The sequence below is a fragment of the Colobus angolensis genome, unplaced genomic scaffold, assembly GCF_000951035.1.
Source record: "Colobus angolensis palliatus isolate OR3802 unplaced genomic scaffold, Cang.pa_1.0 Scaffold361, whole genome shotgun sequence".
In the NCBI taxonomy this organism is placed as follows: domain Eukaryota; kingdom Metazoa; phylum Chordata; class Mammalia; order Primates; family Cercopithecidae; genus Colobus; species Colobus angolensis.
This window is the reverse complement of record NW_012116944.1, coordinates 2090222-2111606: the sequence shown is the minus strand read 5'-3', so window position 1 is coordinate 2111606 and position 21385 is coordinate 2090222. Positions and strand designations below refer to the sequence as shown.

Below are 21385 nucleotides of genomic sequence, written 5' to 3'. Positions count from 1 at the left end.
AAAAAAAAAAATTACAAAAAATTAGCCAGGCGTGGTGGTGCATACCTGTTATCCCAGCTACTCAGGAGGCTGAGGCAGGAGAATTGCTTGAACCTGGGAGTTGGAGGTTTAGCCGGGATCACGCCACTATACCCTAGGTTGGGCAGTAGAAACTCTGTCTCCAAAAAAAGAGAAAAACAAAGAATGCTCAGGATTTTTCTAGATCCCAAGTCTGAACCAGTATCTGAAAGGTGCCAACAGAAATATCCATCTATCTGTGTATAATTTCCTTTTCCTTTAGAGTTGTCAGTGGCATCCACAGCTTTTTGCCAGAAAAGACTGATTCAGGCTGCAGTCATGAAATGATAAAATAGCAACTTTTTTTTTTTAACTTCTGAGAACTATTGCATTTGTCCCTAATGAGATTAGAGAATTAGAATTTGGGAAGGGAAAAAAAAAAAAGAAATGGGAATTGTTTTCTCAAGACCTCAGAGCAAACACAAAGCTATTTTGCTCGAACACATGGTACTGTGACATTTGCACAGGGTCATAAGTGACCCTTGCTGGGGAGTAGGGGGTAGAGCACAAAGTGTGTGTTTTGATTCCCCATGTGTATTTTGATGCCCCCATGGGGCAGCTAATCTTGGGGATCTGGAGTCAGTTTCCATTTCTTTCAATGATGCCTTTGGTGTTATCCCTTTTCCATGTCAGTTATTCTGTCATCTCTCCCACCATCACAAAATCCAAGGGAGGTGAAGCTTAAAAAGAAAAGTCACCTGTGGGTGCAGTTGGTAAATTATATGAGAAAAAAGAATGCAAGAAGAATGTTTTAATGACTAGGAGAAATTGTTTTCACCTATCATGATGGGTTTCAAGTAGAAATTCCTATAGTATTCTCTGTTTAGATCATGAAACAAATTAATACTAGCCAATGTAGTTCTTTGGATCTCTCAGGACTTTTTGCAATATGCAGGTGCCATTCCAACAAATATGTTATGAAGTACTTTATAATTCACCTAAAAAGTAAAGTGTAACTAAAGTCGACGGCATTAAGGAAGTTATTTTAGTCTTTTAGGATATTGCCCCCCTTTAAGTTTGTACTAAAGACGATGTTCAGCAAATGTTATGGTGCATATAGTATGCAAAGCATCATTTTAGCCCATTTTGTGATAGGTACATTAGCTATTCAGAGTGGCTTTCCATTAGCTAAGAAGTGGATTGCTACAGCTCCTGGGAGAGGGAATGTTTTCTCAAGAAAGTTCTATGGTAAATAACATTAGAAAGGAAGATCATGAATCTAGCTAGAAGTCCTAGCAAAGTTGCAGACCTGCTTGGAATAACCACAGGGTAATGCCATGAAGTGGCACTAAAATTTGAGATAAATCTACACATAATGTGTACCTACTTAAAAAACGTCTTCTGATGAAGCCAAAGGTTTGAAGCTGTCAGATGATATATTAACTTGTCTTCTCAGTCATGCAGGACCTGGGAAAGAAGAAATGTTAATGTCTATTAGGGAATTATAGCAAGAAAGAATGGAAATGTTATGGGAAGGACAACAGTATAAATTAATTTGTTAAGAAAAGTACTACCATGGTTGAAAATAAAATCCAAGGAACACGTTAATTAGAAAGCGAGGATAAACCAGAAGAGGCGGAAATTATGCTCTCTTACGAGATGAGCAAAATGCAGGAATAATTTAGATAAAGTCTAAATTATTAAATAAACTAGAAAAGGAGACCAAGATACAAGAGACTGAGAATGATCCTTTCTATTACAGTTTTAGAAGACTGAGCTCCAGTTTTATGTAATGTACTATTAGGTATGGTGAAATAAGAAATTGGACTCAATAGTGCAAGTAAACTATACAACTAATTATTCATTATGTGTTTTTATTTGGCCTTGGAATGTGTTTTTTTGTACTTATCTCTCTAGGGTTTTATTTGATAGTCTGGGAACTTATTTGAAACACTGAAGATCTGACTCAGGAAGTGCTGAGAAGGAGTCCAGTGTGTTTATCCTGACCCCTGTTCAACTTCTTCCTGCAGCCCCCTCCATGCTGGGAATAGACAACTCTCCTCTGAGGCTGAGGCTAACCAGATTATGCAGAACTTTCTTCTCTCCAACATTGCCTGGAGCTGGGGTAGTTGTTAAGCCCTTGGGTTTCTAAAGACTTGAAAAGCTGCTTGAAAAGAATAACTAGATGGCTTGTTAGTCAAACAGTTTTTTTTATTATTAGAAAGCAGAACAATGCCATTAAATTTAAAATGAATTTTATAGGAAATTAAGATAAATTTAGAATTTATTTAATGAGAATATAACTATACTTATATTAATCATGTTTTCTACAAAAAATGAAGTTAGTACATTCTGATTTTTATTTTAATGAGAAAACACTTTGAAATTTTTTAAAAAAAAGGACTTCTGAATGAAGAATGACTTTGAAACCTGGAATCCTGCTACATATATTTCTTTGAGTGTTTAACATTAAGGGTGGTTTTGTTTTGTTTGTTTGTTTGGGTATCATTTCTCTTATAACTTTCTGCAATAGTTGCAAGTGAGTTTTGGTAAATTAAATCATTTAAAAATCACTAAGGGATCTTACTATTTAAACTCAAATGAGTCATTTTGTTAACATAACAAAATGTTATTTGTAATCTGAATTTTTATGTTTCAGGGCTTTTTCTTTTTTTTAAGCAATAGGTACCTGCAAGTTCACATGTTATTTAAAATCTACTTATAAACACTTTTTAAATGATTATTGAGCTTTGGGTTTTTTTTAACTCCAGCTCTAAAATAATAGTTTTAAGTTTCTTCTTCTTAATGTAGCTGTCATCACTCAGCAGAAAATACACAATTGCTTCAGTAAGGGCCAGGGAAAGTCATAACAAAGGACTATTATACCAGTGTTTTCTGGTCATTTTGTTAACATTAAAAACCTTGGACTATTAGGATGCTTAATACTCAAAAACTGGATTTTCTGAACATTCATGTGATATTATTAGTGTATATTTTGGTTTTGATAATTATTTTTTTTCCTTCCCTGCTCTAGTTGAATGGATCGCAGCAGTTACCATTGCTGCTGGGACAGCTGCAATTGGTTATCTAGCTTACAAAAGATTTTATGTTAAAGATCATCGAAATAAAGCTATGATAAACCTTCACATCCAGAAGGACAACCCCAAGATAGTACATGCTTTTGACATGGAGGATTTGGGAGATAAAGCTGTGTACTGCCGTTGTTGGAGGTCCAAAAAGGTGAGGAAAGCCATTCCTTCATACAGTACCATTTTAAATGTTGTATTTCTTTTTAAATTATTCTGTCAGACTTGTATCACCAGATATTGTTATGATATCCCTTTTTTGTTGTTGTTGAGACAGAGTCTATTCTGTCATCCAGGTTGGAGTGCAGTGGTGGGATCTCGGCTCACTGCAACCTCCACCTCTGGGTTCAAGCGATTCTTGTGTCTCAACCACCGAGTAGCTGGGATTACAGGCATAAGCCACCATGCTTAACCTGTTATAATGTCCCTTTTCTCTTCCTTTCTTTCTTTCTTTCTTTCTTTCTTTCTTTCTTTCTCTTTCTTTCTTTCTTCCTTTCTTTCTTTCTTTCTTTCTTTCTTTCTTTCTTTCTCTTTTCTTTTTCTTTTTCTTTTTTTTGAATCCTATTCTCCTTTGTCTTCCATACACTCTTAAAGGAATATATTTTCTAAAATATCTAACCAGTATGCAGTAGAATTGCATTATACCTTCATCGAGTTCAGGCAGATTTAACCATACTCTTGGCCAAAGAAAAGAGGAAAATCCCTTTAATTTGCTCTTAGGATTTCTTAGCTTCCACTGTCTCAGAAAGTGAAGTATACAGCCTAATCACAAAGAGAAGCAAAAGAAGTAAAATATTTTTTTGAGCTTTCAAACACCGGATACTAAGACAAGTATTAGAAATTTGAAAAGAACTTCTTTAAAATTACCTGTAAAAACTTACCTGGTAAATGTCCTATACCTTCTTTCAGCTGCAACTCCTCCAGTTAAATATCTAACAATATAGGATCCTAAAATCTTATTTTCTTATATGAGAATTGTGTTTTATCAAGTCCCTTTTGGAAGTGTCATCTATGAAACCTGCAGGTTTTAGACATGATAGCAGCTAGTGATCCACAGTTGATAAAATACTGTCTCAAGCATCTCAAAAGGATTTGTACACCGAATGACTTCGGGATTTCTGGTGTGTTGTGAGAAATATGGTATAAACACTGTACTACCACTCTTAGCATTCAAATAAAATGGATTTCAGCAGGGCGTGGTGTCTCACACCTGTAATCCCAGCACTTTGGGTGGCTGAGGCAGATCACTTGAGCCCATTAGTTCAAGAGCAGCCTGGGCAACATAGTGAGACCATCTCTTAAAAAAAAAATAGCCAGGCATGGTGGCATGCATCTGTAGTCCCAGCTATTCAGGAAACTGAAGCAGGAAGATCACTTGAGCCCAGGAGATTGAGGCTGCAGTTAGCTGTGATTGCACCACACTGCATTCCAGCAACAGAGTGAGACCCTGCCTCAAAAAATAAAATACAATGGATTTTACAAAAAAACGTTAAAGGGCCCTCAAAAAAATCAATAAAAATGATGTATCTGTTTCTGAAAGCATGTTATGTTTGGGATCTCTTCCCGTAGTAGAGGGTCATTTTCACAAATAACTTGTCACAAATATGGAAGAAGCCACATACTAGGTACAGGTTAAGCTGTATCTCCTTATTTGGATTTCTCTAATCCAAATAATCCAAAAATTTGAAATCCGAAAGACTCAAATATTTTGAACACTGACATGATACCACAAGTGGAAAATTCCACACCTGACCTCATGTGACAGTTCACCAGTTGAAGTCAAAACACAGTCACACAGGACACAGTTAATTCAGTGACCCAAAGGGAAAAACAGGCCCCTCCAGCTGCTGATGTCGGTATTCTGGTGGTGCTACTATGCTGCTTAATTTCCTGGAGCACTTTTTTTTTTTTAACTGAATTAATGGTATGGTATGTTTTTTACTGTTAAGTACTCACATGTGAATACATGAGAGAAAATGTTTGCTTATCAGTAGCATATAAATTCGTAGTCGGGAATGATGGTGATGCAAGATAACCACAGATTGTCCACATGGTGACTGAGATAGTGACACCTTTGCTTTCTGATGGTTCATTGTATACAAACTTCGTTTCATTCACAAAACTGTGTAAAATAGTGTATGAAATTACTTTCAAGTGGCTGGGCGTGGTGGCTCGCACCTGTAATCCCAGCACTTTGGGAGGCTGAGACGGGTGGATCACGAGGGTCAGGAGATCGGCTCCTGGCTAACATGGTGAAACCCTATCTCCACTAAAAATACAAAAGGTTAGCTGGGTGTGGTGGCAGATACCTGTAGTTCCAGCTACTTGGGAAGTGGAGGCAGGAGAAAGGCGTGAACCCGGGAGGCGGAGCTTGCTGTGAGCCGAGATCTAGCCACTGTACTCCAGCCTGGGCGACAGAGCAAGACTCCATCTCAAAAAAAAAAAATTACTTTCAGGCTACGTGTATGAGGTATATATAAAACATAAGTAAATTTTGTGTTTAGGCTTGGATCCCATCCCCAGAGATAACCTCATTAGGCATATGCAAACATTTCAAAAGTTGAAAAAATCTGAAATCCAAAACTCTTCTGGTCCTAAACATTTTCTTTTCATTTTTTTATGACCAAGTATTTCAGATAAGGGTTACTGAACGCACAGTAGAAAGCATATTTTACTCCTTTCTCCCAATAGGTTTGCTGTTGTACAATCCAGTGATAAAGTACTTAGGTTATGCCATTTTGTTCAAAAACTCCTTGATGAGTATATTGAATATAAACCAAAAATTAATAGGCCCATTACAAATTATGAAGAGCACTATTCATTTGGAATTTGGAATTGTTGATAAGTACTAGTGAGGTTACTAGAAAATAATAAAGTAATACATCTAAAAATTGTGGAATTTCTAAGTTGGAGTTTTATAGTTCTTTAGTCAGTGATCTTCAATAGTTCATTTGCTATCTACTATATGTGCATGCATGAGAAACATTAAAGAGTAAAACAGATGTCACAGATGTATATAGTACGTGCAGTGTAAGTGGTCTAAATAAATGGAAGCTAAGAGGAAGAAATTACACCATGAGGCTGGATGCAGTGGCTCACACCTGTAATCCTAATACTTTGAGAGGCCAAGGAAGGAGGATCACTTGAGGCCCGGAGTTCAGGACCAGCCTGGGCAACATGGTGAGACCCAGTCTCTTTTTTTTGTTTGTTTGTTTGTTTGTGTGTTAATTAAAAATAGACCACATCTTCTGGGAAAGCATAGTCATATACTTGGGAGTCAAATTGCTCTGAGAAAAACTGGTAGCATATGATTAAACTGCATATATTGGAGACTCTCAAAATCTGCAAGAAAGGACTTGTGAACAAAGGTGAAATGGATAAAGAATCTAGTCTGGTTCTTGTACTGCCCTCCCCCCAAGGAATAAATCTAAATTAAGGAGAGTCTTGAGGACAGTGTGAGGAGTTTGTGACTCCAGACATGGGAGCTCCTTGACAGGGGTTTCAAATATAGAGTTATGATACTTTTACCAGGGTGCTAGCTATGGAAATGGAGACAAATGAGCAGACATGAAACATTTCGGGGAAAGGATCAGCGAAATGCACTGACTTCTGTGTGAAAGACTAGGGGAGAAAAACTAAAGCTCATTGAAGGATCTAAGCATGTAGGATTAGAAGAGTGTAATTTTCCGGGACAGCTATAAGTTCTGTTTCAGAGAGCAAATTTGAGGTGGTAGTTGAATGGAAATACACAGCAGACAACGTGAAATGTGAGACATCAGGGTTGGAGATAGAGATCAGCAAAACTGATGAGTCAAGTGTAGGAATGCAACTGATCTTTGATATGGATAAAAATCAAGGGCTAAATATGAAATCTTGGGGAATTTTCTGCATTTTGGAAAGGGCACAAGAGCCATTTAAGGAGATGGAATGGGCCAGAGAGGTTAGAATAAAACTAAAAATACCATAACTTCAAAGTAGAAGAGGGAAAAGTTTCAAAGATTTAGTACTGAACATTGGCCTATGCAAAGACAACTACGTGAATAGACAAGACTATTAGATTAAGCAATTGCCCTTTTGGTGTCATTTCAAAAGAGTGATTAGAATAGAAGCTATATCCAAGTGAGTTAAAGTGTGAATTAACTAACAAAGAAATGACAGAAGTCTATGTCAGATTTTCAGTAGATGCAACAGTGAATGGAAAGAAAAGTAAGATAATTGCTTGAGTGAACACTACAGCTTGGCTTTGAGATCAAGTAAAGCCTGTTTGCTTTGATTCGGTTTTCCCAGAGGGCGAAGAATCCAGTGAAGTAAATGTGGGCTTTCATGAACTAAGATCTCAAATATTTTGGGAAGAATCACCCATGGACACAAACTAGTGGTGTAAATGTTTATTAGACTTTATAATTCAAAACATTCCAGGATTATTCTTTCATTTTACAATTTAGAGTTTCCAGATGGTTAGGCCAGAGACTGCCATTTCCTGTAGGTGAACTTCAGGAGAGGGAATGAGACCAGTCATTTTATTTCCAGCTTTCTCATGCCTTTTTTTTTTCCCTCTGGCTTATCTTTCATGCCATTTAGTGATCCTCTTTGTGTCTTGAATTTGTCAGTTCTGAATTTTCATTGCATCTTGGGCACTTACTCCTGCATTAATCAATTAACAGTTTGCTTTGAATATTATCCAAGTTAACAAATTTTTTTTTTTTTTTTGAGACGGAGTCTCGCTCTGTCGCCCAAACTGGAGTGCAGTGGCCAGATCTCAGCTCACTGCAAGCTCCGCCTTTCGGGTTCATGCCATTCTCCTGCCTCAGCCTCCCGAGTAGCTGGGACTATAGGCGCCCGCCACCTCGCCGGGCTAGTTTTTTTTTTGTATTTTTTTAGTACAGACGGGGTTTCACTGGGTTAGCCAGGATGGTCTCGATCTCCTGACCTTGTGATCTGCCTGTCTCGGCCTCCCATAGTGCTGGGATTACAGGCTTGAGCCACCACGCCCGGCAACAAATGATAATATTCTTCAGAGACTTTTGGAAACTCCCCACATTCCTGTGGTTCTAAGGTTATCACACAGGTGCCAAGTCACACACTTGCATGCCAGTTCACAAAGACTAATTAATACCTTTGATTAAGTGGCTACCTTTAGTTTATAGTCAGTAATTTTTCCCTCATACAAACCAGTTGTATTTATAACAAAATTTAAACATCATTTTACCAATGGAAAAAATGTTGTATGTGATACAAACTTAATTCTAATTCATTCTTAAGGTGCAGTCACTAGTAACCTGTTATGTGTCGGTAACATTTTGAGCAGGTTTCTCAACCCCAATGAATCAGATTTCTTAGTAATGTACAGAAATTACTTTTTTAAAAAACATATCCCTCCCTTTTGTCCAGTGCTTCTCTTGCCAGCATTGGTATGTCATCTGATGTTTCAGAAATTGGCTTGGCTTTTTTTTTTTTCTTTTTCTTGAGACAAAGTCTCGCTCTGTCACCCAGGCTGGAGTACAGTGGCGTGATCTCAGCTCACTGCAGCCTCCACCTTCTGGTTTCAAGCAATCCTCGTGCTTCAACCTCCTGAGTAGCTGTGATTACAGGCATGCACAACCATGCCTGGCTAAATTTTGTATTTTTAGTAGAGATGAGGTTTCACCATGTTGGCCAGGCTGGTCTTGAACTCCGGACCTCAAGTGATCCACCCACCTTGACCTCCCAGAGTGCTGGGATTACAGGTGTCAGCCACTGTGTCCAGACCAGAAATTGGTTTATTTTATAGTACAGTCTTCCCTCAGTGTCCGTGGATTGGTTCCAGGACCTCCCATGGATACCAAAATATGAGAATGCTCAAGCCCCTGATTTAAAACGACAGTATTTGCCTATAAGCTATGCACATAATCCTGTATACTTTAAATTATTACATTATCTCTTGATTACACGTAATATCTAATACAGTGTGAATGCTATGTAAATAGTTGTACTGTATTGTTTAGAAAATAATGACAAGGAAAAAAGTGTACATACTCAGTATCCATACAATTATTTTAGCGAGTATTTTCTATCAGCAGTTGGTTGAATCCATGGATGTGGAACCCACAGATACAGATGGGGCCGACTGTATTTCACAAAAGGGCTGTCCATATTTGAAGTGAGAATGAAATGAGCCAGTATAGAGGAAATGATTAAAATGACTACAGGGAAAAATACTCTCTTTGAGACTGGTATCTTGACAAAGGCTGGAAGGAAATGAGAGTAAGAGCACAGATGTGAAACTCAGCCTTAAAAAGGAAGAGAGAGTCTTGCTTTCGAAACAAAAAGATGAAAGGACTCTGATGTAAGAGGGAAGGCTATGGGATGTAGTATTGCTAGATTCCTCTCCCTGCAACTTCAGGTTGGTTACATCATTTGCTGAGTTGTATTATGGCCACCTAGGAGGCAGTTCAAACAAGGACAGCAAAAGAATACAGACTAAGAAGAAAGAGAGGAAAGACTTCCCAGTTAACATCAGGAGCTCAACTGAAATTGAAATGAAATGCAACTGGACATATTTAGACTCATTTTCTTTCATTTACAGTGTAAGATTTGAGTTTGATACTTTTGTCGTTGGTAGTAGGCTTGATCCTGGGTTGTTTTTTGTTGTTGTTGTTGTTGTTGGGGAGGGGGCGGGTATTGGAGGAAAAAGAGAAATCCTCCATCCTGTTAATGGCTTAGAAGTGGGTTTTACTGAGTCTTTCTTCATAAAAATGATATTCTGAATGTTGGTGACATTCCTTGGCCAATCCACATAAAGACCACATGAAGACAGTCTTACAAAAAATCTTAATTTCATATTATAGTTACTGTCTTAGGTTTACTGAAGTAGTTACATAAGAATGGTATAAAATGTCATAATCTCTAGGGTAGTGCCAAAAAATCTCATTACTTCAGTTTTCTTTCTCAACCAAAACAAGCATATTTTTCTGGACAGTTTATGGTAATGAGCCAAAATGGTGCCATGCAACTTCCTTGGGACAGAAAATCAAAACTAATACAAAGTACAAAGTTCAGAGAAGGAAGATAGTCTTTAAAAGAAAATTGTTTCAGGTGGAAGAGATAAGTCAAAGAGGAGCATTTATTTCTACCTTGAATTACCCTCAAAACAGAGACGTGACTTGAGATGTGGGACCATTAAAAAGAAATCTTGTGTTTTTATGAAGATCCAAATAGCATTGCTAGCTTTCCAGGTGGAGAGCAAGGATCTCCAGTGTTTTTTCTACTAAACCTTTATTCCAGCTTCTTCTTCTAACCTTTTCTTCCCCACTTTTAAAGATATTTGGGATTTGTAGTGTTCAAATTAGGTTAAAAACATAAAAGGATGTTTTCTGGACATAAAGGAAATTTAGTTTATAGACTTTTTCCAGGATTTGTTAATAAACACTGACATCTTAGAACAAATTAAGTGTCAATACTACATGAACTGAATTTAATATTCTTTGTGTGTTTTTTTCATAATTTAAAACAATTTAACAAATTTCAAAATTTTTAATGAAAAAGGGTTAATAAAATTCTCATTTTTGTACATTATTTAATGTAAAAATTACTGTACTTCCTACATTGTATTTGAAAGTATATAATGCCAGGCACAGTGGCTTAGGCCTGTAATTCCAACACATTGGGAATGTAACGGGCGATGTAATGAGACATTGTCTCCACAAAAAAATGTAGAAATCAATTGAGTGGGATGGCATGCACCTATAGTCCTAGCTACTCAGGAGGCTGAGATGGAAGGCTCACTTGAGCCTGGGAGATTGAGGCTTCAGTGAGCTGCGATTGCACCACTGTGCAATCTAATTTAATCTCTTTAAAAAAAAAAAGTATATATCCGCCACACATTACCTTTTTCCTGCTTAGGTCAGAAATAAAGCAAGACACATAACGCAGTAACTGGGGTTAAGTGGTATAAAAAGTACCATTAAAAAATATGTCTCTGAACAAAATTATACGCCTAGTTTACATTTTAAAGGCATAAAAGCTTTATACACTTTAATCACATGAAAGTTTATTAACTAATAACCGGGATAAACTTGCTTTTTAAAGAAATGTTTATTTGTTTATGTGTTTGCTTTTAAGAATATGAAGAAACAGGCTAATTTCAGTTTTTAGGCAGAATTGGGTGATTAGAAAAACTGTATTCTCACTTTCAATATATGACTTTCTTAATATTTTGTAAGATTTTCTTTGGATATTTTTCTATAGATTTCTCTCCTACTCTGTGTATGGAAGAAAATAATTTGAGAAAATGTTAGTTTCTAATATTTTCAACATAAGATTAAAAAAGAAAAGTTAAACATGCCATTTCAGTAAGTTATTTAGAAATATTTCATTTTTCAGAAATGTAGCCTGTGTGGATTTACAGTGAAGTGTTTTGTGTGTGCTGTTTATAAAAATAGAATCTTTACAATGTAAACTTTTATACCCACTGTAAAATCATCTGTGTTTGTTTATTAAACATATGTCACTTTGAAATGCTGTACTTTGCTGTGGGATACATTTTAGTTTAATTTTTATAGCCTCTTTCCTCATCCATGCCAAGAAAAAACTGAAAGCTTAACTATATGTTTTTGCATCAAGGGCTTGTTTCTAATATGAATATACTGTGTACCACATCTTATTGACCTCAAATAATGTAAACTTTACATATATTACATTTACACTGCCCTCTATGACAGGATAGAATTTATATCTGGAAGTATAAGATATGCCAATGACTTGAGTTTTTCTGTAATTTTTAGCTAATTTAGTGCCTCTTGCAATTATTACAGATAGATTAAAATTTGATTACTTTAACATGAAGTAGACTTTTGGATATCAAAGTTTAAGATTAAATACCATCGTCAAGTTTCACTGATCTATTATATTCCTTTCACTGCACATAATGAGGTACTTGTTACTCATAAGGCTAAGACTCCTCTTACTTTACTCTTCTGAATAGGCTTCTTCAAAGCAACAGCAACAGCGTACCTTAGACTAAACAGTGAAACTCTAGATTCTAGATTGCAGATACATTCAGAACACCAAGATTAATGTAAAGTTGCTAGCTCTCGTCATTTGACATGAAATAGAAATAAAAGATACAAATATAGAGAAACAAAAAAATTACTGATAATTATACCTTCTAAGTGTAAAATCCTGAGGAGTTAAGTAAAATATTATTAAATTCTTATTTTTTCATTTTATAATAGAGAAGGATATACTTGTTAAAAATGATTTTATATAGCAAGAGTTCAGATATGAAAATAACTAATTATAATAGTGTTTAAAAATATGACAGAAATAATCTTACCAGAATATACATGAGATCTAAGAATGAAAACTACAAAAGAAATTAAGACTTGGCAAAAAACATTCTCAAGCTTATCTAGAGGAATAAAGTGATAAAGTTTAATAAAGTTAACAGAGATGAATAATGAAGGAAAACTAGCCCTACAAAACACTGAAATGTTTAAAATACAAATATCCCAGTGTAGTAGGCTGATCAACATAATATAGAACCTATAAATAGGTGCTTTTACATGTATAATTTATTTTGATAAAATTATGAATAAAGGTATTAGTGTGGGAAGCAACACTCTCCAGTAATACTGAAGCAACAGGATCTTAGAACAGCATTTGCAAAGTGTGTTCTACAGAAAGCTATGATAATAGAAATCAAAATTTAAAGTGTACATAGTCCAGTCACCTTGAGAAACTCTGGGATAAAATTGTGTTTTTTATAGCAAAATTAAAATAATGTGTGCTGTGATTCAAATGGGCTATATGATATGTTTTTTAAACACAGAATGAAACCAAATCAGAGTGTCTTGCAGGATTCAGCTTCTTTGGACCACACTCTGCAAAACACTCTGTTAGAAATTTAGTTTTGTCCCTTTCCCTCCCACTGGACACCAAAACATCAGTTATATCTAAAATGTGAAATCATGAAAATGAACAGAAATTTATATTTGTCACATCTCTAGAAGAAAGCTGTCTCCATGAATGATGTTAAAAAGGGAGATATTGGCATATTTGTATGAAAGTGGAGAAATTGAGAATATGAAAAAAAAGCAAAATGAAAAGATTTGGGAAAGATGGCTGCAAAAATAACAAAGGGATAATATGCAAATTGATTTTTTTTTTTATTTTTTATTTTTATGTTTTTTGAGACCAAGACGAGTGCAGTGGCGCAATCTCGGCTTACCGCAACTTCCACCTCCCAGGTTCAAGCTTCAGCCTCCCGAGAAGCTGGCATTACAGGCACTCGCCACCATGCCTGGCTGATTTTTGTATTTTTAGTAGAGACAGAGTTTCACCATGTTGGCCAGGCTGGTCTTGAACTCCTGACCTCAAACGATCCACCCATCTCAGCGTCCCCAAGTGTTAAGATTACAGGCATGAGCCATTGCTCCTGACCACAAATTGATTTTAAATAAATGAACTTAAACTCTTAGAAGTAAATAGGCAATAGACATATTCACTAGAAAGGAATGTAACTAATATATAAACATAAAAAAGGCCTTCAACACTCATCAAAATCACAGTGAAATTCAATAAATGATGGGTGTATTATGCTCAAGTCAATCTCTTCCTCCTACTAAGTAGTATAGTTTACATATGCTGTTTAAGAAGGCCTATATAAGACAGCCAAGAAAATCTTTTACGTGATGTTATGTGAATTAAGCATCACCTTCCACTCTGCCAAGCATAATACTGATTTTGAGATTAGATGTTTCACTTTCATTCTTTCTCTTCCTAGTTCCCATTCTGTGATGGGGCTCACACAAAACATAACGAAGAGACTGGAGACAATGTGGGCCCTCTGATCATCAAGAAAAAAGAAACTTAAATGGACACTTTTGATGCTGCAAATCAGCTTGTTGTGAAGTTACCTGATTGTTTAATTAGAATGACTACCACCTCTGTCTAATTCACCTTCGCTGGGTTCTAAATGTGGTGTATTGCAAACTGCAGCTTTCACATTCATGGCATTGTCTTGATGAAACATCGTGGTGCACATTTGTTTAAACAAAAAAAAAAAAAAAAGGAAAAACCAACCTCGTGGCCTGTGGGTTATTTTGGTCTTGTAAGGATCCGTTTCTTTAAAATATTGACATATAGAGTTGTATCTTACATAGAATACAGTTGTATCTTGAAGTCAACATATTAAATTATTCTCAAAATTATGTATTTGCAGATTGTACTTATAAGTTTCAAAGAAAAATTACCATCTTTTCATATTAACCTAGAAACTAAATATGATGTGATTCAGCTATATAAATTTCTTAATACAATCTAGGAAAGACCTGTTGTGACCTTGATTTTCTTGACATTGGTAATGACACTGAGAAAGTATGGCTTCTGTTTTTCACAGTTTTCAATCAAAATGATTGATGAATGTTATTCTGCTTAATTTCACAAGTAAGGTCAATAATAAAGGGGTGGTAACTTCTTCGTATTCATCTTCATAGATACTTAATGAAGATGGATCCATTAAAGGAGCTAATAGTGAAAATGTAGTTAAAAGTGATATTAGATTTAAATTAGTCATGAAGAATGTCTTAAAATCTAATGTTCCAGAATTCTGGCCCAAGGAATGGTAAGCACTTGAACTGAGGACTTGGAAGGAATTGGAGCACATAATGTCAAGCCTTTTGATCACTAAGCCACATATCCTGACAGAAATAGTAGTCACAAGATTAGATCAAAGGCGTGGGAAGATTTTTTTTCCCACTCTAGCTAATGAAGCACATGGCTTTTAAATTGTATGATCTTTTTCTTAAAAGCAAAAGTTTGAAGACAAGTGTTTGTTTATGTAATATTCTTCAAAGACTCAGAGCAGAAACATTGCATTCATTGTTGATTCAGAAAAAAGAAAATATAAAAACAAAATAATTAGCAATAAAAGAGTTAAGAAATAATTCATAATATTTTTAAAGAGAGATTAGATTTTTGAATTTCATAGGTTAGAAGGAAAATCATGGCAAAATATATAGAAAATCGGGCAAACATAATTGAAATTGATTAAGCTGGTAAACATCTTCATTATTTATTTTAGTTTACATGAATTCTCAGTAGTAGTCAATCACAGGTTTGTACTTGATAAAATCCATTTACCTTGACAGGAATCAAACCTGACATCAACATTCCTCTGTAATATATCATCATGGCTATTTTTAAATACATAGTTTTGTGTATTACTGTAGATAAAAGATGGTAACAGAATTGTACAGTGGTTTTAAGAAGCCTGTGTAACTAACTTGGACATGTCTTTAAGTCACATATGCATCATAAAATCTAAAATCCTACAAACTGATTCTATTAGATTCTTAGGGTAAGTTTTTTCTTTGCCCACCTCCTTTTTAAAATAAGTATGCATGTCAGCAAAACAGAGCAATCATGCTTTTAAAGATGAATTGTTTTATAGAAAACTAAATGCATCAGCTCCCAATGTTTCTGATAAAGGGACATCCTTCTAACTTAACAGACTGTTCTTTATCTTGAATTTGAAATTGTATTGTTAATCATGCATTTTTGTAATGTCAGGGGGAACCTGGTACCAGTTCTCAAAACTGTAGGATTATATGAGTGTGTGTATATGTATGGCAAAATTATAAATGACCACCTTACTGTGAAATACAGATCTTGAGCATTTTGAAAGGCCAAAATAATTAAGTAAATGTATTTTCAAGGTCATGTTAAAATTTTTACATGCTATTGAACTAGCATTCATTTATGATTAAGACCTTTTCAGGTTATTTAACCTAAAAACCAAAGTGAGTGTGGTTAGGTTAATATGAGATTTTTTTTACACAGAAATCATCGTGTGCAATTACTGTTCTAGCTAAGCACCTTAATGCTTCTAAGTGCTTTTCATTTCATTAAGGCAAGACAAGTGGGACTTTCATCCTTTTTTTCTGTGTCATTTATATTCTGATTACTTCTGAAGAGTTTTTACTAGGTTGAGAAGTTTCTAATGTGAAAAATCTTGTTCATCTGTTCATGCAATAGACATTTATTAGGCATCTGTAGACCATATAATTGAGACAGAGAAACATTTTGGAGAATTAGAAGCTCACACTATTTATGGCATAGGTTATGTAATTATGGTAATTCATGACTTATTCTCTTGACAGAAACAGCTACAACCATGTATACCTACTATTTCTACTACAAAGTAGGTGAGATTTTTTGATTTTACATTAGGTAGGTTTTTGATTTGATTTTGCTTTAAGATAGGCATTGACTATGACTCCTGATTAGCAATGTACAGTATTTTGTGCTTGGGTATCTGTGAGGGTGTGTAATTCTAGCTGTCAAAAGCTGTGCTTTTTCCCCTTGATTTTAATACTAGCTGACCTCAGGCAAAGCCACTCACCTCTCAGCCTTTTAAATTGTGAAGTGAATGGACTAAATGGCATTTTAGGCAATTGTTCCCAGATTCTAGACCAAGACTAAATTTTCAGCTCTCCTCAAAGGAAAAATGTAAATAATACTGATAGAAAGCTCAAATTTGATTTTTTATTATGATTATTTCAGCTCTTGTGGTATTGAAGTGTCTTTTATGAAATGTTGATGGTAGTAGCTTGGCAAAATAATAAGGTGGCAGCGCAATGTTGGTCCCTACTTTTTTTTTTTTTCACTGCTCCATGGAATTTAAAAGTCTGGGAACCACTAAGCCAACATCCTATCTAAAGTTCTGAGACTTATTAAGGTATTAAAATAACAGTTTTATTTTGAGATTTAGTTTGTGTTATATGGAATTTTTCATTAGCACAATGTGTTGACACTTCATGGAAAGTTACTATAAAAAAAAAAAAAAGTCTTTACTTCCATTCGGTTTACCATCATGGATCCAAACCAAGGGTAAAGGCAATACATCCTAATGTCTTTCCAACCCATAACTTTTATTAAATGATTAAATAAAATACACAACAGGGAGATCGATTGTTAACATGTGTTAACTGAAATTGCCAGGATCACCCTAAAGGGGAAAAAATGTCTAATCAGTGAAGAAATATAAGATTATAAATTAGAAGTGTTGCTGTGGTGTTAGCTCTTACATCCCTGAACAACAAAAAAGTTCAACCCGAAGCATGGAACAGAAAAATGCTGAGCTTAGAATGTTGTCAGCTAGATATTGTATAAAGTAGATGTTCTCTTTAATACCTGTATCTCTGTGGATAATGTATTTCTAGCTCTTCCAACCTATCCCTTACAGATAACCAGAAGTCAATTCATGTTAATAGTTTATTCTTTAATTGTGACATCATTTTCATTTGTAAATATGCAGCGTTATGTAGATTCCCAGCTTTTTCATTTAAAACAATTTTGAGCATTGTCCACCTGCCTGAATGCTCATTACTGGGAGGTAAATGATTTTTCTGCTGGTGATACTGCTTGCCAACAATTTCATAAGCAGGGCTTTATCTAACTCATTATACAAGATAGACATGAGATACAGACAAGAGAGATTATGTCTCTTATGGCTTTATCATCAGTTAAACTTAGCAAAGTCTGTTAAATTTATTTCAGAATCTCCCAACTATGAAAAGTAGAGTTCCACTTATGTCATCCATATCTGCACAGTAATCTTTTTTTTTTAATCCTGAACTTTCTTAACAGGTTTCTTCTCTTTATTCTAAACAATAATGCTGTGTGTTTTCCTTGAATACCATGATTTTAAACTTTTAAAATGTCTCAGCCTTCATTTTTCCAATGCAGTCTGCCCTGTGGCCTTCACATGTACCTTCTATATCGCTTCACTTTCACATTCCTCCCGGCAAAGAACATTTTGATCATTACTTAAAGCAACATCACCCCTTTCTCTTTTAAAACTGTTTCTCTTAGAATCCACAGGGAAGGTGCATCGAGCACAGAAGTTGAAACGATTGGCTTTCCATTGCTAGTTACTGCTTTCAGCCTGACCCTGGATGCCACCTAGTGTTGAGTCTCTGATAATGAAAATATGAAGCCATGTAATATGAATTACATTTCATAATTTAACAATGCCATCCAGTATATGCATTTGGTATATGTCCCTGATCTTGCAGTACCTTTGTACTCCAAAAAGTTTGGTCACTTGCAGCAGTTTACGTTTCTGTGACTCCCTTATGCTTTTGGCGTCTGGTTTGGAAAGTAACTATAATGTTCGAGCACTCACCTTTTTTAATCCCTGAGAAATAAAATAATTTTTAAAATTTTGATTATTACAGTAGTCTCAGTACCCAGAACAGTTACAAATACATTTGCAGATGTTCAGTAAATATTTGTTTAATAAATAGATCTGAATGCAAGATTTTTAAAGCATACAAAGGTAGTTGCCCAAAAGTCAATATTTTGTCTTGTTCTGTCCCCAAACCTGATTACCTTTTTTTTTTTTTCTTATTTGTTTCTCTACATCCTGTATTCTAAATTTTTGAACTGCCTGTTAGGAAAATGTACTGAATAGCTATCTTATTCTGACATGATTGGCTATAAAGTAGTCTACCTAATCAACACTTCTGTGGCTAAACTTGTGGTATAAAAACCAACCAACCAACAAAACAACCATCCAAGTCAGCTTGTTTTAAACCAGTGTGTACATGATGTATCATAACTGGGGAGAGGTATGGTACTTGGTTATTTCAAATCTGTGGCCAATGCTGTGGGAGAAAGCTGCTATGAAGAAGACTGAAGTTTCTGGTGTTCGTCAGCTTGGAAGTCCTGGTGATTGTCCTTGGGGCAATGTGGGAGCAACAATGATGGAATTCTAAGTCAAACTTAAATTCAGATCCCTGATCTGCCCCTCATTATTTGAGATCTTGAAGAAATTATTCTCTCTAATGGTTAATTTTATGTTGCAATTTGACTGGGCTACAAGGTGCCCAGATATTTGTTCAGACATTCTTCTGGGTGTTTCTGTGAGTGGTTTTGGATGAGATTAACATTTAAATCAGTAGACTAAGTAAAGCAGATTATAGTCCCTAACGTGGGTGGGCCTCATTCAATCCTTTAAAGGCTTCAATAAAGCAAAAATGCTGTGCCTTCTCCAGGAAGAGAGAATTCTTCCTGCTTGACGGCTTTGAACTGAAATAAGCAATCTTCCTGGATCTCAAGCCTGCCTACTTTCAGGCTAAAACTAAACCATCTGCTCTCTTGTGTCTCCAGCTTGCTGACTCACCCTGCAGATCTTGTCAGCCTCCGTAATCATGTGAACCAATTCCTAATAATCTCTCTCTCCATCCTATTTACCTTTTTATCATGTAAAAAGGAGATTGTCCTTACCCTTCAAGCATTAGAGATAATGAATTTAAATATCTATCATGGTATCTCACACATAATATAGACAAGCTTAGCCTCCTTAGCCTGAAATCATGTCACTTGCTAAAAGTAGTACAATGATTCAGAGTTGTTTCCTACATAATTTTAATATGGAGAAATGATTGAACATTGGCAAACTTGTTAACATCCTAAAACAATTTTGGAAAAAAAATATTTTTAGAATTTTTATGCATGAGAGAAAAAAAGGGCCATTTTATAGTAATTTCTACAAATAGTTATTGTTGGCCTAAAGAAAGAAACTGAGTCAAAATTAATATAGGCAAAAAGTTTATTTGAGGACTGCAACCCAGGAGACACAGATTCAAGTTGCCCTGAATATATACCCCGATTAGCAAGAAAACAAGTGGGTTTTTAAAGGAAAAAAAAGTGTGTGTGGTAGGGGCAGGGGTGGGGGCACTTCTTACATTGGTTCATTAACCATAATAAGCTATTGATGGGCTACACATCATTCTTCCTATCACAAATTCCAGTAATATGAAGATAACAGGTGAGGGTTACATTGTGCAACTTGTGATAACATTTTAGGTAACTTATTAGCTAGTCTGGAAATTACAGGAAAGGAAAGGAAAAGTAAAATGCCCTTAAACAATTGCCCCGAGGCATGAGTGGGTGGGTCTATTAGTCCATTTCCATATTGCTATAAAGAACTGCACAAGACTGGGTAATTTATAAAGCAAAGAGGCTCAGTTGACTCACAGTTCAGCACAGCTGGGGAGGCCTCAGGAAACAAACTCATGGCAAAAGGTGAAGGGGAAGCAAGGAACCTTCTTTACAAGGCAGCAGGAAGGAGAAGTGCCAAGCAAAGGGGGAAGAGCCCCTTATAAAACCATCCGCTCTCCTGAGAACTCACTATCACGAGAACAGCATAGGGGAAATGACCATGATTCAATTACCTCCACCTGGTCTCTCCCTTGACTTATGGGGATTATGGGGTTTACAATTCAAGATGAGATCTGGGTGGGGACACAAAGCCTGACCGTAACAGTGGGTAAGGGTGTGATTGAAGTCTCTTATTCCTGTCTCTCACCTGATTAATTCTGCATACCTCACATAGCTCAGACTGCTCTGAGCTACTTTTCTTTCACATTATCAAGCACCTACTGTTTGCCAGACGATAAGTACAAGACGGAAACAGTTTCTGCCCTCATGGAGTTCATCAATACACATACACACATTTCTCTTAGTAGGAGAAAAGGCTAGTGTTAGAGACAAATAAAACGGTCATTCTTAATTAATATGATTAGAGCTATGAGGTGGGAGAGTGAAGTACAAAAGCTATATGAGTGCAAGAGGCATAAATCTAGAACCACCCAGGTCAGGATAATAAGAACTAAAGAATGAGTTATGTTTTTGAAGGGAAATGGAGGCAGCAAGTTTCAAAGCTTGGAGACCAGTTCAAAGCAATACACTTTGCCCTCTCCAAGCTGGATGTGATTGGTTCCACCACTTGTTATGTCTGCAGTGTGCCTTCCTGTAGAATATCATTAATAGCATTTTTTCCCCTGACTTTTAATATGCAAGATGAAATCTAGTTGTCACTCCTGACTCAATATCAGAATTAAACAGTAGAGGCAGCTCACATTGCCTTGGCCAAGACTTAAAAGGTCTTGTATTCAAATGTAAACCAAAAATAAAACTCCAAGCCTCCCAGCCAATTAAATGGACCCCCTCTCAGCCAAAGGGATGCCAAACAAACGTGAAAAACTAGATCAGGTCATGTTGGGAAGTGGGAGCTCAGATATGCCTCATTATGTCTCTTTCTTTTGGGGTTTAGACACAACAAACCAGCATTAACATTAAAATAGAGATCTTAAGACTGACAGACTCGGCCAGGCGCGGTGGCTCAAGCCTGTAATCCTAGCACTTTGGGAGGCCGAGACGGGTGGATCAGGAGGTCAAGAGATCGAGACCATCCTGGCTAACACGGTGAAACCCCGTCTCTACTAAAAAAAAAAACTAGCCGGGCGAGGTGGCGG

At 36.0% G+C, this 21385-nt stretch overlaps 1 protein-coding gene across 2 annotated transcripts in view; it reads left to right on the top strand.

Annotated features, from left to right (window-relative positions):
• The window catches only part of CISD1 (CDGSH iron sulfur domain 1), a 22176-nt gene extending 4922 nt beyond the window's left edge, over positions 1-17254 (top strand). Inside the window, exons 2-4 of one of the 2 annotated variants that reach the window (XR_001003042.1) lie at positions 3032-3237; positions 13846-14042; positions 14558-17254. Coding sequence is in view for 1 of the 2 variants with exons in the window: in XM_011953460.1 (XP_011808850.1) it covers positions 3032-3237; positions 13846-13935 (296 nt within the window). In the remaining variant the exon portion in view is untranslated. Of the gene's footprint in view, positions 1-3031; positions 3238-13845 lie in introns of both variants that reach the window. The other variant, XM_011953460.1, reaches the window with a different exon arrangement.
• Positions 17255-21385: the final 4131 nt, after the last annotated feature.